Source organism: Telmatherina bonti, assembly GCF_933228915.1.
Source record: "Telmatherina bonti genome assembly, chromosome: 5".
Taxonomy (NCBI): domain Eukaryota; kingdom Metazoa; phylum Chordata; class Actinopteri; order Atheriniformes; family Telmatherinidae; genus Telmatherina; species Telmatherina bonti.
In genome coordinates this window covers 18,941,013-18,958,565 of record NC_136623.1, presented here as the reverse complement: position 1 = coordinate 18,958,565, position 17,553 = coordinate 18,941,013, and the positions used below count along the sequence as shown (strand labels likewise).

At 38.8% G+C, this 17,553-nt stretch overlaps 1 protein-coding gene across 1 annotated transcript in view; it reads left to right on the top strand.

The window, feature by feature from the left end:
* ephb6 (eph receptor B6) overlaps nt 1-17,553 on the top strand; it is a gene marked incomplete at its 5' end in the record, with an annotated part of 49,742 nt that overhangs the window by 22,994 nt on the left and 9,195 nt on the right. Inside the window, 2 exons of the mRNA XM_079240644.1 lie at nt 1,206-1,375; nt 1,476-1,771. Of these exons, the coding sequence (XP_079096770.1) occupies nt 1,206-1,375; nt 1,476-1,771 (466 nt within the window). The remainder of the gene's footprint in view (nt 1-1,205; nt 1,376-1,475; nt 1,772-17,553) is intronic.

Below are 17,553 nucleotides of genomic sequence, written 5' to 3'. Positions count from 1 at the left end.
ATAGTTACACCATTACCGACCAGCTGTTGCTAACAGATGTGGAGCTAGCTTAACAAGCTAACTAAGAAAACGTTTGCTAGCTTAACTTGTTTTTAATGGGGCAGGAAGATTTCATGAGAGATTACATTTATCCGAAATAGTGCACTATAATCTAAATTGCAAGAATAATTGTAATAATTTGAGATATATACTGTAGTCTTCAGTCCATTTAGAGATTGGAATCTATCCCAGCAGATACTGGTGAGAGGCAGCTTTCACCATGGACAAATCTCCAGTCCATGGAAGGGACAAAGAGACTACTCCCCCTCATGTTCAACAGTTATACAGTCATGATAAATTGAATCAGTTGTTTCCAAAATGGATGTTAATGATAACTCAGAGACATCCTGAACTTATATAGTAGAAGCTTATTTAAAAATGAGAATTTTCTTCATACAGTCGTTAAAGGTGGCCAATACTCTTGTTTATCATATTTGTAAATCACAATGAAACTAAATGAAGCTAACTGAATTACACATCAATATTTCCATTGATATTGTTTCATTTCCACTAATTAACATTTTAGGACATTAAATTTAAATGTTACAGCCACTACAAGAAACAAACAAATAAACACAAAAACACTTTAAACCTCAAGGACTGTTAGTGAAGCCACTGTTCATGTGTGTTTTCTTTTTTTATGCTAAGCTTTTTTACACTTCTGAGTGTGAGATTCATGAACATTCACAGTCATGGTGGGAGGGTTGCAGTGCTGTTATGCATGAATGTGTTTCTCCTCAGGAAAGTGAAAAGCAAAACAAACCCCAAAGAGGAATCAGAGGAGAGTCATAAAGAAGCAGGAAGCAGTGAAGCTCCGAAAGTCTTGGCAAGGACTTGAACATGAACCCATGCTGGGACTTGCACTGATCTAACTCAGTTTTTTAAATGTTCATCAGTATTTTATATTGGCTAGAAATACCACACAACCTTTATCTTGTCTTTCTTCTTATTTTCTCTTTTATAATTATTATTTATAGGTATACTCCAAAGTATACTTCCAATCCTCACTCCAAAGTCAACCATTTCATATTGTCTATAATTTTACTGTTGTTTACCTCTTTCCTCCCTGTCAACCACACTCTTTCTGTGTTATTTTGTTCTTCCTTGACCACTAATTATCATTTCTTCTTGTTTGTTTTGTCCGCTTTGTGTTTTCATCTGCTCAGCCATCAAGTGGGGAGAAGGAAACCAGGGAGGGCTGGGTGAAGATTGACACAATCGCAGCTGATAAGAGCTTTTCCAAAGTGGAGCCCAGTTCACCTCATCAGTATCAACCCAATAGATATAGCCGTATCAATGTTAAGACACGCAGCTTTGCCCCACTCACTCGCAAAGGGTAATCCTCTCTGGACTACATTTTGTTTCAGTGCTTTCCCAGCACCAATACTCCCATGGGTCTGACTGTTCCCCATCTTCACATGTGACCTTTTTTTCAGATTTGTCTTGGCCATCGTTGACAGTGGAGCATGTGTTTCCCTCATGAGCGTGTCCATTTTCTTTCGTCGTTGTCCGGCTACTAGCCTCTACTTGGCGTCCTACTCTGCAACTCCCTCAGGTGCAGAGCCAACTGCCCTAGTGCCTGTGACCGGAACATGTGTCCCCCACAGTAAAGCACAAGGAGGCACGCCGCCTCGCATGCACTGCAATGCTGAAGGAGAGTGGATGGTTGCTGTTGGAGGATGCGTGTGTGATGAAGGGTATGAGCCAAACATCAATGGATCTGCCTGCTTGGGTGAGTTCAAGGAACTATGACAGTGCATCAGTGGGTTTTGTTAAGATAGTCAAAACTCACAGAAAATACATAAAAAAAAACAAGGAAAGAAAATCAAAAGAGAAGGAGAAAAATCTCAAAATTCTTATTAATCCCCTGAATTTGTCAGGCACAGAAGAATAATATAACATCTGAGTAAGAGGTTTTAATTGAAGTCATGGCTCCTGGCAAAGAAAAAAACCCTCCAAATTCCCTCCAAATTCACAATTGCTATAAAAGTGTTTTCCCTCTTTTACACAGATTAATCAAGCAAAATATAATGTGCTAATGACTCAGCTTTAGAGGCACTGGTAGATGGATTTCTTTTGCCTAAATAGATTTGTGATTGTAATCAGATATAGCTTTCAACAAGAAAGAAAAAATAAACCCAGCATTCTTTAACTAAATGTTATGCTGATGTGGATAATGTTAGTCAATGTAAGTTGCTCCCTGGGTTTATTCATGAGTTCTGCCCAGTTGATATGATAATATGCTGACAGCGTCTGATGTTTACGTTCTTAGCATGTCTGAACCAGAAGGCTCTCACTGTCCTCTCCTTAGATACTGTCATTGTTTCTATTAATTCTTTCATTTATTCATTTTCCGAACTGCTTAGTCCGATTCAGGGTTGCAGAGCAGCTGGAGCCTTTCCCAGCAATCAATGGGCGAGAGGCAGGGTACACGCTGGACAGGTCAACAGTCCGTCGCAGGGCTAATTTTTTTTCCAATAATCAAATTAAAATTAATTAGAAACAAACATGCAGTTCATAAAATGTATTTAAATATGTGAGCAAGCATTAAATTTGAGCATTGTCCATGTAGACAGCTGACACTTCACAGGAGATGGTAAATTCTTTCATCCTATGTGTTGCAGATGCTTTCTGCAAAGTATCTGTTCCAGCTGCATGGCCTCCACTCATCACCCAAAACACATTAAAGTTTCCATCAGTCAGCAATATCAATAGTTGCATGTCCATGTGATGTTATGCATTTGTACTCTGTGTGACAATATTGTAGTTTGACAGGAAATTTCAGCTTATGTTAAAAGTCCCTAAAAAGCTATGATCAGACAGTGTTGCCATTTTTGCACACCTCAGGCAAAAGGCATCCTGTAGCTGACTGTGCCAATGAGCATGCAGGAAAATAATGTTAATTTGGTGTTGTGATTGTGATTCTTATGTGGACTGCAGAGTTGCTTATTTGTGATTTTTATATACACCAAGCTGGCAGAGGAGTCTGTAGATTTATCGTTGTCATTGTGAGACAGCTGCTTCATACAAACTGTCCTACATCTTGTTGCATCACTCTTACCTCCACATACTCAGCTGAAATATGCATATATGCAGATATATAACTCAACTATTTGCTGCAAGTGTGTTAGGCTACAAATGTCCAAGTTTCTCACCATTTCTATGCTTGCATTAAAAAATTGCTTTGTGAATATAATTTTTAACCATTTAGGGTGAAAATACATGTAAACCTGAGCAGTGGTTCCTGTTGCCAGCTAAACCCAAGGACAGTAACATGTTTAAGTATGAGCTAGTTCTAACCTGGTCTGAAAGTGATACAGGAAGTTTATTGATATTGAGATTATATCACTATGACTACATTTGTTTATACTCTCCAAGGCAAGTAATAACAGTGTCCTGTAATTAGAGGTATGGCACAGAGACATCTTGCACTTTCAGTTACTTTATTTCAAACAAGGGTCCCATTGAAGACCAATGTATGACAACAGTGTTTTCACACTCAGTCAATAACATGACAAGATGCTACTGAAACACTCGTCACTTACTAGTCGGATTAATGAGGTTGAAATACAGTAACTATATTTTGGCTAATACATTCTTAAGTACCTGTTTCATGGTGATCACATGTATGCTGTTATGATGAAGGCAGCAGAAGATGGATTATTTTATGCTAAAGTGAATGGAATTCGAGTGAATGTGTTGTGAAGATGGCGGTAGTGAATAAAGTAAATGTTCGGGCTTGGAAGACAGTTTGGTGAAAACTGTTCAGCATAAAAGGATTTAGATTAAAACAGTAGGTGCTTGGGGTTATAAAGTATTCATGTTGGGCTGAAAGGCATTCTTATGACAACACAACCGTAATCGTCATAGAGATTGCATATTCATTCATTCATTCATTCATTCATTCAAATTGTTCATTTATTCATTCATTCATTCATTCATCATTCTAACCACTTAGTCCAATTCAGGGTCGCGGGGAAGCTGGAGCCTATCCCAGCAGCCTTTGGGCGTAAGGCAGGGTACACCCTGGACAGCTCGCAGATTGCATATTCTTCTAGCGTAATTTTAGGCTGTTTTAGCATGTTCTGCAAAATACTTACAACTTTTAATATCTTTTTCATACCTCAGTAAAGTCTGTTTGTTCGGCATTTCAGACCCTAACTCAGACACGGTTTTCACATATTTTTTATCATCTTTTCTGGACCTAGCCATTCTAATTCTTACCATTTGTGCATATAAAGATGCTCTCTTTTTTAATTATAAGAAAAGGGTTTTTACTGGTCATCTGCACCATAATCAATACCTGGAAGCAGACTACACTATAATAATTTTGACTTATCACATGGTAACAATTGGTAAACATCCCCCCCAAAAATTGTAAAAAAAAAATTTGTAACATTGTGTAAAAGGGCTTACTAAAAATATTTTTTTTAAAAAAAAGAAGAAAATAGACTTTTTTCATGGGTTCAGCCTTAAAGGGTTAATTTCAATTTAAATATGAAAGATGTCCACTCACCATAGAGCTTTAGGCCAATCTTTATCACTCGTTGATTTTGTTTTTGGGATTCCCAGCAATATGAACCGTCTGGATCAATACTGAAAGGAGTTGCTGTCACTCTGATACACTACTGTGTTTGATTTAAAGACCAGATGGAATTGAGGGCAAACAGGTCAGAGAGGGAGATAAAAAATATTTGATCAACATTGATTGTACACACTGGAAATTAACAAACAAACCTTCTAATGAAAAAAGAGAGAATTAATGACAAGAAAGAAAACTCACAACCAGTGATACTAAACTCATTTCCAACACCTTCTTTATTATCAATAACAAAACTGGTCAAAATGCACTTTGCACTTCTTAAAGATACAAAAAGCGATTATGACAAAATAAAGAAAAACTTGGGAGATGTACAGACAGGAAGGGAAATGTAGAGAAAGTGGGAGGAGGAATGAGAAGAAGAGTAGGAGAGAAGCATAGTGAGAGGGATGTGACACATTTAGGTCATGGCGATGTAATGGCCACTCGTCTGTGAACAAGTGACAGAAACCACAGGGGAAAGGAGGGGAGTGGAGGGAAAATAGGGAGCGATGGGAAAGGGGGAGAGTGAAAGATAGGAGGATGCAAGTTAATGACTTAGAGAATTGAGAAGGGAAAAAATTATTAAAAACTAATTATAAGAGCACTAAGCACAGAGTACAAGGCTGTGTGAGTCTCTTTTTGTGGAACATGAGTTTGATTAACTGTATGTGGCTGCAGAGCTAATTTTCACTTTGTCCAGATACATTTGAGGACTCAGAAAGTCAGGATTACAGTCAAAAAGTGCATTCTCAAAGGAATTTTAGTGGGCATAATTGCTCGAGTCTAACTAATGGCTGCACAGTTAATCCTCAATCTTGCCAAGTCAGCTGTGAAATGCATTCGTGCTCTTTTGCTTTACATCTGCACCCAGCCCGCCCCTCGTGTTTGTCTGCATTTGAGTGATACCTCCAGCCTTCAGAACCAGAGCAAAAGCTTCCACTGACTGTCTATGAATGATCAAACACGTTGCTGCCCACGCTGCTCAAGCTTTTTGTTCCAGCTCTCATTTGAGTTTTGTCTTGTTGATCCACTTCACTGACTAACAATGGTTTGGCATCATTATGTTGTTGTCCTCTCTGACTTCCTGGGAAAGAAAAGACGCAGATGGTTCATTGGCAATGTCGTTTTCAGGTATTGCTAAAACTATAGCTGAAAGTGAAGCGTCAACTTTCTTAAGTTTTTACTATTTGTACTTGTACAATGAATAAAAAAGCAGATTTTTAGTATGAGGCTGTAATTACACAAAATATTTCATTGTATTTTAATGTGGCCGCACTTTGAGCACAGTGGAAATATTAATGTGAAGCTAACGGACATCATTGCTGCAAGAGTATGATTTTAAACACATTATGAGGACAGCTGCAGGGGGTGTCTGGGGAAAATCTGCTTTTAATTCTTTCTTTTTTACCTGTTGCTATTTTAATAATGTATATTAACCTAGTTGCTATTTTAGTAAATTATTACAATATAAATTAATACTGACTGACACCCACATGAAACACTAAGCAGTGTTTTCACCCTTAAGCAAGTGTAATTTTTATGATGTATTTGCTAAATCAAATGCTTTATATATAGTCTTTTTTTTGTAACTTTGTTAAAAGTTATGCAGACAGGACAGTTTTTTTTTTTTTTTGGTACGGTCTGATTAAACTATCAAAGGATTTGAATGAAATAAAGCTGAGATGACAGCACTGGCATGATTTCCAGGATCCTGGAGTTCTGAGAACATTGTTATACCCTTCAAAAATGTCTGGCCAGTGGTACTACTTCCTGAAAGCTCAGGAATTTTTGGGGTGAGGCTTCATTGTAGAACAGAAAAGCCAATCTGCCATCTTACGGATATTCTTCACAACAGCAGTTACAACTGATTTTCTGCCTTTTAATACAACTAGTTGCATTTTTTTTTTTTAACCTTCTTTGTTTTGCTCATCTTCTTCCAGACTTGACTCAGTAATCCCAGTTGCACGGTAGAAAGTGATTACTAACAGCTGAAGGGTGTAAACATCCTCTGCTTCTCCTGTTATTGTTGATTTTTAGCATTCATTTTGGGTTATCACTACGAGAATGTAGTAGCTGATACTAATTTGCTTTACTTGCAGTTTAAAACATAATACAGCAAGCTTTCTGCTTTCTCGTGTTGCGTGTGGGTTTTTAATTTGATTAACTAATTTTCTGGTATAAACACTGATCTTGTCAGCGTGAATAACCTTTTACATGACGACCAGAGGCTAAATCTTAATGAGACAAAACATCTTGGATAGGGTTAGGGTGAAAGTTAAGATTGAGTTTATTGGTTTAAAAAGGAGTTTGAAGATAAAAATGAAAGTAAAAAAAACATGCACAAGCTTTTGTGTAATCATGTTAATACATCCCGTTTTTTCTTCCAAATGAGCCTTTTTCATTTCAAAGCTGTAAGAAGAAGGTACCAGTCCCTCACACACGCACACACACACACACACACACACACACACACACACACACACACACACACACACACACACACACACACACACACACAACACACACACACACAAACACACACACACACACACACACAAACAAAAAAAACAAAAACAAAAAAAACCAATAAATTTTTAAAAGTGTTGAGAAAAAGTGTTTTACATATGTAACACTATACTTTGTTAGATGTTAGTGCTTCTCCTTAGTAATAAGATGTCCTGAAGAGAAGTTCCTCTTTTCAACATGTTGTAAATGAAAATAAATGGCTTGGAAGTGCCACACCTGATAAAAGCTGACAGGAAAACATTTACTGTTAATCTTTCACATGGATGACTCTTAATTATCTATCCTCCAGAAAACAAAATAACATTTGGACTGATGATAAATCCAATTAAATAGGCATTTGCAAAACTGCAGATGGCACTTTTGTGAGCAAACATTAAATAATCATTAAAAGGTCATTCCTAAACTATTTAAAAAAAAAAAAACTGAAGCTCATTAAAACTCATGAAGCAGAATCTGTATGATCAGGAGGACATTTAGTCCACAGTTGTGAACAACATCTCATCTTCAGTAGGTTGATTTATTATAAAGACAGACAAATCCATTTGTTCTAGAGGCTGGTTTTTTTTTTTTTTTTTTTTCCTGGCAAGCAACATAAGGACAGTTTTCCCTTTAGACTTTTACACCTCACAGGAGACACAAAAAGGCAGAGAAAACAGACTGGAAAATGAGCATTTGACATGATAACACCTGTTCAGTCAAACATAAAGCGGCCCTTTAATTTTGGACCTCCTGAGCTGATCCGAGCTGGCCGTACATCATCCTCAGACTTCTGTTTGATTCCCTTTAAGCCACTGTTGAGGATTTGGGGCAAAGATTAGTGCCAAATGCTCAAATGGGCCTGAAGTTCATTTGGTGCCATGTTGATTTTTTTTTTTTTGTCTGGCATGCTGCTATGCCCCGAGAGGGAAAAACTCCACATGATGGATTGTTCTGATTTGTCAAGCACATTTCTCACGCAGCACAAAAATCCCAACTGTGTATCTTAAGGAGAATCGCGATAAGAAACGAGAATATTTGGTCAGAGGAAGAGGTTAAAGTGCATGTGTGGTGTTGTTTTGAGTGACATTTGGAAAGAAGAGATTTTTTTCACATGACAAATATATAAAGTTCTTTCCCTAATGTGCTCTCTCTACATCATTATCATCACTTACCAAACATACTAGTGGTGATGGTATTGATTTGTTTTTCCAGTCTATTAATAGATGTCATACTTAGGGCAAATATAGATGAGTGAAATAATCAGTAACATAAAAGATCAATGTTTGCTGGAGCCGGCTGCAGAATGTTTCCAAGCACAGATAATAAATCAAGTCGATCACGCATGGCCATACCAAATCAATCGCATTTGGAGGATTTTATTGAGCATGTTAGAGCATCACAGTAAGCCCCTTGATAATTATGCACCTTTTTCGTGGGTCCTAATTCTCACATGTTATTACTAAATGAAATTAATAAAAAAAATTTGATGGAAAACCTACAGAACCAGACATGACCATGCAGGGTTAACATGAAACTGTTATTCAAAGACAGACTAATCCCATGTTAAGGTAATTTTTTGTGCTTATTCCAAACCAAGCAGCAAGTCAAATCCTGCAGAAAAATGCTGGTTTAGTTTATCTACATGTACAAGTAGCTGAGTATGTCAGATTATTTTTTATAGTAGTGGGGGTGGGTTTTGTACAGTCCTGCTTCTGATGTAGTGGCTGTAGATAAGATAAATATACTTCAGCTTATCCCTTTATCAACTTTGAGGTTTGATTTTATTTTTCTTTGTCCACCAGTTGAGGCAGGATTTGTTAAAGTTTCTGTGCTGTTGTCAAATTTGTCTGCACCATCACCAAATAACTCCCTGCATTTGGTAGTTTTATGAGAAACCACATTGTTTGCCAGGATCACAACATCTACAGCTTCTCAAAAGATTTGCAAATACTCTGATATGGACAAATAAGCCAGAATGAAAGAGTTAGAATTTAGGTGGATCAATCAGCAAAGTCTTAAATTTGCAGTTTTTCTTTAGTTGAAGATCTTGCTTTTTTGCGTTTGTTGCATGTCTGGTATAAAATGTTCATTCAGGTCCATTGAGTGCAATTTATTGTGTATTTTTTAACCATTTGGGTGGTGGCTGTCAGATTCCTTGAAACCAGTTGTTACATATTAGGTGAGAGGCATGGGTAGAAGATTAAGCTGATTACCTACAATGGTAAATGCAGAATGTCATCATAGTAGAGGAATTAGAGGTAGGCTACAGGTCCAAACAAGGCAGCTGGACAACAGTTGTGTTTTCATTTAAAAATACAACCTTATACAATGTCTTAAAATATACAAAAAGATAAAAACCAGAGCTATAAAAGTCTATTACTCTTCTCCAGGTTAACAATGGGCATGGGAACCTGGATGAAACCTAGTCAGCAAACAGAAACAGCTGGCTAACACAACGAAAAGGTTATAGCATGCAAATCATTACACTAAATCAAAACAACAAGAAAACAAACCTTGTAAGTCCAATGAAACGCAGGCTGTGTCTGTGGGACTACCGGCCCAGCTGTATAGTTGGTCACAGTGGAGATGGAGTCAAGAGCTGAGAAGATGCCAGCTGCCAGAACTGGAACAGTGGCTGATGCAATGAACCAATTCAGTGGGATGAAGCAGGACGAAAAGGAAGAAAGACTATTTCAAACAAAGACGAGACAAGACCGAGTATCCAGAAGCGCCGAGGCAGAATGCAGTCAACCTGCATGGTGGTGAACAGAGCACAGCCTCTCCCACAGAGACTGAGGTAAGAAGCTGCAGTCAGATACTGCATACATGCTGGAGGATCAATGGGAAGGATAATTAGGCCCACTTTAGGGTAAAGCCATGTGATACAGGAGACTCTTGCCATGACCAGCAGACTGCCACAGTCAGCAATGATCAGAGTAACTGGGCAAAACCAGCCACACAAACTGCTGAAGCGCAGCAGATGGGATCAAGGACACATCTGAGGCGAAGATACCTGCCCCAATGTAAGGCTGTCCGCCCCGCCCAGATATCACTACAAACAGGTAACACCTGTTGTGTGCAAAGTGGGGAGGGAGAAAATAGTGAAAACCTGTCCCACCACATTCTATCCCCCTATTTTACATCAGTGTTCAAAGTACACCATGAACTAGCGTTAAGACTGAAAAATGGCAGACTGCGCATCGAAGACTGGTCACGAGCATCTTTTTTTCTTTTTTTTTTTTGTCTTGTCCAGCATTTAGGCAAGCGGAATGATGGTCTCGATACTGTGTTCTGCTGAGCAAATTTTTTCTGCCAAGGGAAGCTTTATAGATATAATGATCCCCTTGACTTTCTGAATTTTTATTTTATTTCTATATCTATTTTGTATTATTGCAGTATTAACACATATACATACACATACTTTAGATAATAGTAACTAAACTATGAATCTAAAAAGTTAAATATAAATGAGAAACAAACAGAAATGAGAAAACTATCTGCTGTTAGTGAATAAACCTGCATGACGACTCGGTGACTGTGTCACATGCAGAACATGCAGAGTGGGACGTGTTCCGGAAAGGTGGTCACGAGCATCTTAAGGAATCACCTTCCTGGCCCATGGGTCAAAGGAGATACTGAACATTTGAGTGTTGCCCAGTCATTGACTGAGTGGTGCTCCATATAATTGACCAACTGCTTAGAGAGAAGGAAGGTTCTGCTGCAGGAGTTTCAGGAACAGGATGGTCACCCTAAGTGCCCTTGTGGACCCAAGGTAAATGTTACGCCCCGGACGTTGATGTTGTTGAAGTGTTAGAGATCAATAACCACAAGTCATTCCCCAGGAAATCATCACACACTGGACTCAGAGAATGAAAGGGTGCAGGCACAGCCTCTTGCCCAACTTGCCCTGATACACATTCCTGATCTTTTGCAAGTGATCCATTGGAGCAATGAAATAAAGTGCACCTCCACCAGAAGAGGCTCTCAGAACCTGGTAGACCACTTGACTCTAGAAGTCCTGAATTTGATGGTGACCTGTAGCCCTGTGATCATGGAGCTAAACCACCTAACCCACCCATAGGGTAGTCTTGTGTGTACCCTGGTCATGATGCTCCTTTGTGCCCTCCTGCTCCCAGGTATGCTGAAGAACCAAATCAAGTCTGGCCTGGTGCTTCATCAACCAGTCCTTAACTTCCCTTGGCACAGGGACTGGAACATGACCCATTAAAAAGGGAAAATGGGGTTCACAGACAAACACAAGAAAAAAAGGAGACTCGCCGGTGCACCAGTTAGGGGTGGTGATATAGCAGAACAGCATTTTTGGAGGACATGAAGCCCTGTCACATATCTGCAAAATCAGTAAGGTGCACAGTAAGTTATGGATATTTCTACTGAGCCACTGACATTTCCTATTGTCAGCGAGATGGTAGGGGGTAGTGTATGACGTTGTTACCTCATACAAGTGACAAAGCTGCTAAATTACAGCGTTCTCGTGGTCCGAATGAATCCTACTTGGAGCATTGTACCTAAAAGAAACATTTTGTCAGCAGAACCTGGGCAACAGTAGATGTCCTTTTGTCCCATGCTGGGACAGCAACTGTGTATTTGCCAAGTATATCAGTTACCAAAATATTCTCCAACCAGTTTTGCAAAGATGCCAACATGGTAAAATCCATGGCAAAAATGTCTTTTGACCTTGAAGCCAACTAAATGTCTAAGCAGCTGCTAGACACTTATACTGTGTCTTTTGCAACCTGGCAGCACTATAACGCTTGAACCCATATTTTGATTTCAGTGAACATCCCAGGCCAATAACAGCACTGATGCATCAACTTGGCAGTACGCTCAACACCCAGGTGTTTTGTATGCAACTGTGTCAAAACATCCTGCTTAAGAATTGGCAAGACAAGCTGCGGGATTTCCTTGCTCTTCCTTGCTGATTGATGGACTCGCAGCCATACTACCCCATTTTTCTCCCCAAGATGATCCAACTGTTTCAACAACACCAAAGAAGGTTTTGGGTGCTGTCCTTTTCTCTCTCGAGTATGGTGAACCTGCCTCTTACAATAACCAATGCTATCCTTCAGGAAGGGATCATCTTCCTGCAAGGTGCAGAAGTCAGTAGAGTCATGTAGAATGGGATGGCAGAACAGTCACCGCTGATCGACTTACTGTCACAGGTCACCGAGATCAGTGAAGAGCCTCTGTGACCGGGGTGGGAGTATGTCAGTACAAACTTTAGATTAGTTTAAAAGTTGGCTCTGACAGGTGTTCCATGCCATGATCCCAAACACTATTAAGTACTTTGGAAGGGGCCACCACTGGCTTCACTTTGACAATTTATTTTTAAACCAATTAACCATTAACTCAACATTCTGGTAAATATTTAACAGTGTATGGTTTGAATATTAAACACAGCCTTCTAAGTTAAATGAGCAACACATTCTCCTGTGTAGCTCAGTGTATGGTAGGACCAGTTGTTAGAGGTTGCAATCTGAGAAGTCAATGGCCAGGATTCAGAAGACAATTCTCACATGTTGTCTCTCCAAGGCAGGAAAAGCAATCCAGGATATAGTTTTTATCTTGATCCATGTCATGCCTGCTCCTCTTCCTCCGGTGTACTCCACAACACCTGCCTACTGATCACCAGTTCCTACACAGCATCTCCCAGGATACCTCACTTTATGCCATCGTGGACTACACCTGAGTTCCTGTCATTGCCCTGGTATTGCACCTATTTATACCCTGTGTTCCTAGAGCTTCCTTGTGCAGTTTTATTGTGATGTCAAGTCTTCATCTGCCTCCCTTTAAGTTCCAGGAGCAAGCAATTTGATCTGTACTACTTTTATAGTTGCTGCTCACAAACTTTGTAGTTTGAAACTGTCTTCTTGAGATAAGCTCTCACAGCTTAAAAGGCGATGAAGGGCATGAAGGGGCAGGTCTGTCTAAAGGAGGCATTACATGACATGAAAAGCATGCAGCTTATACCGCTGTGTTTTATCACAGCATATGAATAATCTGTTATCATCCCTCTCTTTTATTTAAGATAAATTGCAACGAGTGTGTGGGAAGCAATTTATAGGTCAGCCTAAAGCAGTATGAGGCAGCAAGTCTGACAAGCACATACTCTTACATTAAATGATCTGGTGGATTAACTGCTACATTCACACATTGTCTCAGTCAATGATCATCTGGTGTGAGAACTCAGCGGATGGCTGGAAAAAATCAAGCTGTCCAGAGTGAATGTTGACATTTGTGTGCTCAAATGACTCTCCTCCAGGATATTTCCTGAAAATTTCAAGACTTCGGTGCATGTGTGAAAACTGCCTTAGCGATACTACCTGGTCTGACGAAACAGCATTTGATGCCCTCCGAAAGAGAGTGGGTTAATCTGCTCTGACTTTTCAAAGCTTTGTAGAGAGCTGCAGCTCAGTACTAAGTCCTCACATAAGTGTGATCATTCTGCTCAGCATATAATCTCTAGAATATGCTGGCAGATTTAGCAATTTTCCATCTGAATAGTATTGACTAATTAACATGCAGCAAGAGAAAAATACAACATGCATTGGCCAACATAAACTTTAGAAATTGTCTAAGAACTACTTATCTTTAATATTAATTTAAAAATAAATAAACAAACAAATAAATAAATCATTGTAGTGCTAATCAGTAAATCTCTGGCCAATTAACTGGTGTCTCAGACACCTGCTGAAACCTGAAACATTGGCGGTTGTCAATAAGTAGATAATAGTTGATGGACTCTCAAATGGCTAAACACCAAATGACAGTCATTGGCAGGGAAATATGGAAGCATTTAGCTACTAAAAACCTTAACAATTATATCTGCATTTTGCAAACACACTTGACTCTCTTTCCTGTATGAGTTCCTGGGTCGCAGACATTTAAAAGATACTACGGACATGATGTGATTGTTAAAATGTTTCCGGTATTGTCACATTTGGGAAGGATTTATTTTATTTCTGATGGCTCATAGTTTGTTTATCGATCCATGACAAAATCATCATTCAAAATAGGAGAAAAACCTTCAAAGTTTAATGGGCTAAAATATCCCAGTTAAAGATCAGCTCTCCAGCTACGAGTCTAATTTGTATTCATCTATTTCTGTTTTCTTTTATATGGATGTTTATGAGACAAAGAACTAGGGCCAATATTCTCTGTGTTAGTATTGATAAGCCTTTCATCCTTTGAGCAGTTTTTCTATCACATTCATTTGACTAATTAGACTAAATACAGTATGCAGACGGGAGCAGAAATGATTTCCTTTGTTTCTGTCTGAACTCATTTATATAAACAAGTGACTTGTTTGCATGAGAAATACACAAGGATTATTTGCTTTAGTACAGCAAATATTGTGTGTAATGTATGTAAATCAGCTTTGCATACAGCAAAGTGATGTCAAAGCTTATATGGAAATGGAGAATATTACTGCACACATACATTAGGTCAGTGTGTGTCTGTCTGCCAGCTGCATGGAATAAGAGAATGTCGCATAAATGAAAGCTGGTGGGGCAAAGTTAAAGGCTTCCATAGTTAGATGTGTGTACTCATCTCTCCTGTTGTGTGGTTGCATCTGTGACTGAGCTTATGTGTTTGTGCGGATTTTCGTTTTTGTGTCTCTGAGAGAAAAACAGAGAGATTACGCTGGGAGCCAAACGAGGGAATGAGTGCATGAAAGAGGGAAGGGAAGAGAGAGAAATTGGGTCAGTGATCTGCATTGCATTGTATTATGTTGACATCAAATTGCTCACCTCTAGTATGTTTTTTATAAGTCTCCTTATCACTGACAGAAATAATTTAAGCTTTAAATCTCTTTTTCTATCTTACCCATGAGGCGAACTAATCCTCTTGTCTGTTCATAATTATTTGGAGTCTTTGAGTCTTCTGGTCGTCCCTTGCTTTTATGAACTTAATTGCCCTTAACTCACTGGTTCTTTATGTTTCTGCAAAAAAATAGAAGTCAAAGTGCAAGTAGTTGCAGAATAACTCTCACGCATCTCAGCTTCTAATAGAGACATAAAACTCTTAAATTTAGTAGTTACTATATATCTTGATGAAAACAGTTCGTGTCTAATTCCACCTCTGCAGATTTTTATCTTTGCACTTCCCCTCATCTCTTTTGTGACCACGAGGTAAAGACATATGTTTATTATGACCATAATGACAATGTAGTCTCGGCTTGGTAGTTTATGAAAGAGGAAGGGGGGGGGGGGGATAGATAGAGCCGGGGGGAAGGTGGGGGTTGCAGATCAAGCAAGAGGGCAGAGGGCTCGCTCTCTCATTGGCTGCTCTGATCAGGTGGCTATGATGATGGGGAGGAGGGTTGAGTTGCTGGAGCTTGTATCGGCGGTGATGAGAGGCTTTGTAGCAAAGTCGTGTTTTATGTCAGAGCAGTAAGAGAACACATCTGGTAATGCACAGCTGGGACATCAATGATGTAAGAAGTATATTCCTACCTCCTCCTCCACTTGTGTACTCCCAATGTTCCCTCTTACATTATCCCCACTTTAACCCATCATCATATGTTTATAATCCCACTGTTCATCCTTTTTCTTTGGCCATCCTTCATGTCCACGATACCCTTTCTGTGATCCCTCAACGCCCATTCACCTCCCTCAGTCTCCTTTCCCCTTCTTCACACCTGTTTGATAGCAGTCTGCACTCTTAGAAACAAGTGAGAACACAGAAAGCCTTTTATCTGTTTATTCCTCCCCTCTTCCACATCTTGCCTTGTTTTTTTCTTCCCACGCTGCCCCACTATCATCTGGTATATACACACACAAGCAGCCACACTCATTCAGCATTTCATGCTTGAGACACACTACGTGGTCTTGACAAGGTTATATAAATAAGGTCAGACGTTCTTTCCCACTGACCATAAGGGCTAGACACACACACACTCACACACATCCTCTTTCATCCTTCCAACTTAAAAAGCACTTCAAGACTGTTTAAAAACATATGAGGGAATCCCTCCTTTAAGCTGCTCTTTCTGGTGGGATCAGGTGTGTCATTTGCACACTCAGCGTTACAAGAGAGCATCTCAGCATGAGAATATAAAGTGCAAAAACTCTACATTTAGCTTACAGACAATGTGACCCCATTTTGAAAGATGCAACCTTTAGTGGACACTGCTTTAGATGCTTGCATACACCCACATGCAGAGTGTAAAAATGGCAGCAGACCAACCCCGAGGCTGCAGAGCCAGTATTCTGGTAATCCTGCTTAGGACCAGCACTCAAGGTTCTGTCAGGCTGATGCAGCAGCCGCATTGACCTCACTTGTTTTGCAGTCCTGAAACTGACAGTAATAATCAGTACTCTTAATAAATTTCATTATCTTTTTTCTTTTTAAACACAAATGATATGGACTATATTATACAAGTCACTCAAAGCCAATTTCTTGAAAAATTTTTATTCTGAACATGAAATCGAAATGTATCTGCTGAGGGGAGATACATTCAAAAGATGAAGAAGAACTTCAACACTTCAGTTGTCTTAATTTAGTCTAACTCTTTCTCCTGTTTGTAATGATAATATAATATAATATAATATAATATAATATAATATAATATAATATAATATAATATAATATAATATAATATAATATAATATAATATAATATAATATATAATACAACACAACACAATACAATACAATACAATACAATACAATACAATACAATACAATACAATACAATATTGTGTAATATAATATATAAAAAGAGTTATCACACACAGGCACAATGAGGAAAAAAAGCTAACCCAAATTTTTGCAAAACGGACTAAATCTGCCTTTCAGCTCCTTTAAACGCTGGCCACTTCCTCTGGAAACACAAGTAAATGATAGTGCTGGACAAAGCCAACAACAGACAACAGACTACTAAGCTGAACTTTTGAACCAAAGGAAAACCTCAAGCCGAGCTGAAATTGCCTCTTAACTCCAAACCGATCACTGCCGGTTCAGTTCTGAACAAAAATGACCAAATGAAAAACAGACTACATATTATAATGTGGCCGATTTTGAGCTGAGCTGGACACAAACCATTTCCAGGCTGTCCTTGTAGAAAAATTAAGTCTGATATGAATTGAAGAGCTGCAAAACATTCCATTTTTCTTTATTCTTTTTTTCTTTTCTTTTTGGAACTACATGCCTAATTATCAATTAAACTGTGACCACAAACTGAAATCTACCCTTAAGGTTGGTAAAATAATCTTATCTGAAAGTTTAAGAACATGCAGATTTTCCATTTCCATACACCAGTTCTTCTTGGAGAACACACTAGTAATGACGAAGGAATGATATGATTGAGAACTCCAGAGCAAGTGAGTAGAAGAACCTGAAGAAATATTGTTACAGCAGCTGCTGTTCTGACAAATCAACTTTATCAAACACTTTTCAAATTTCCTT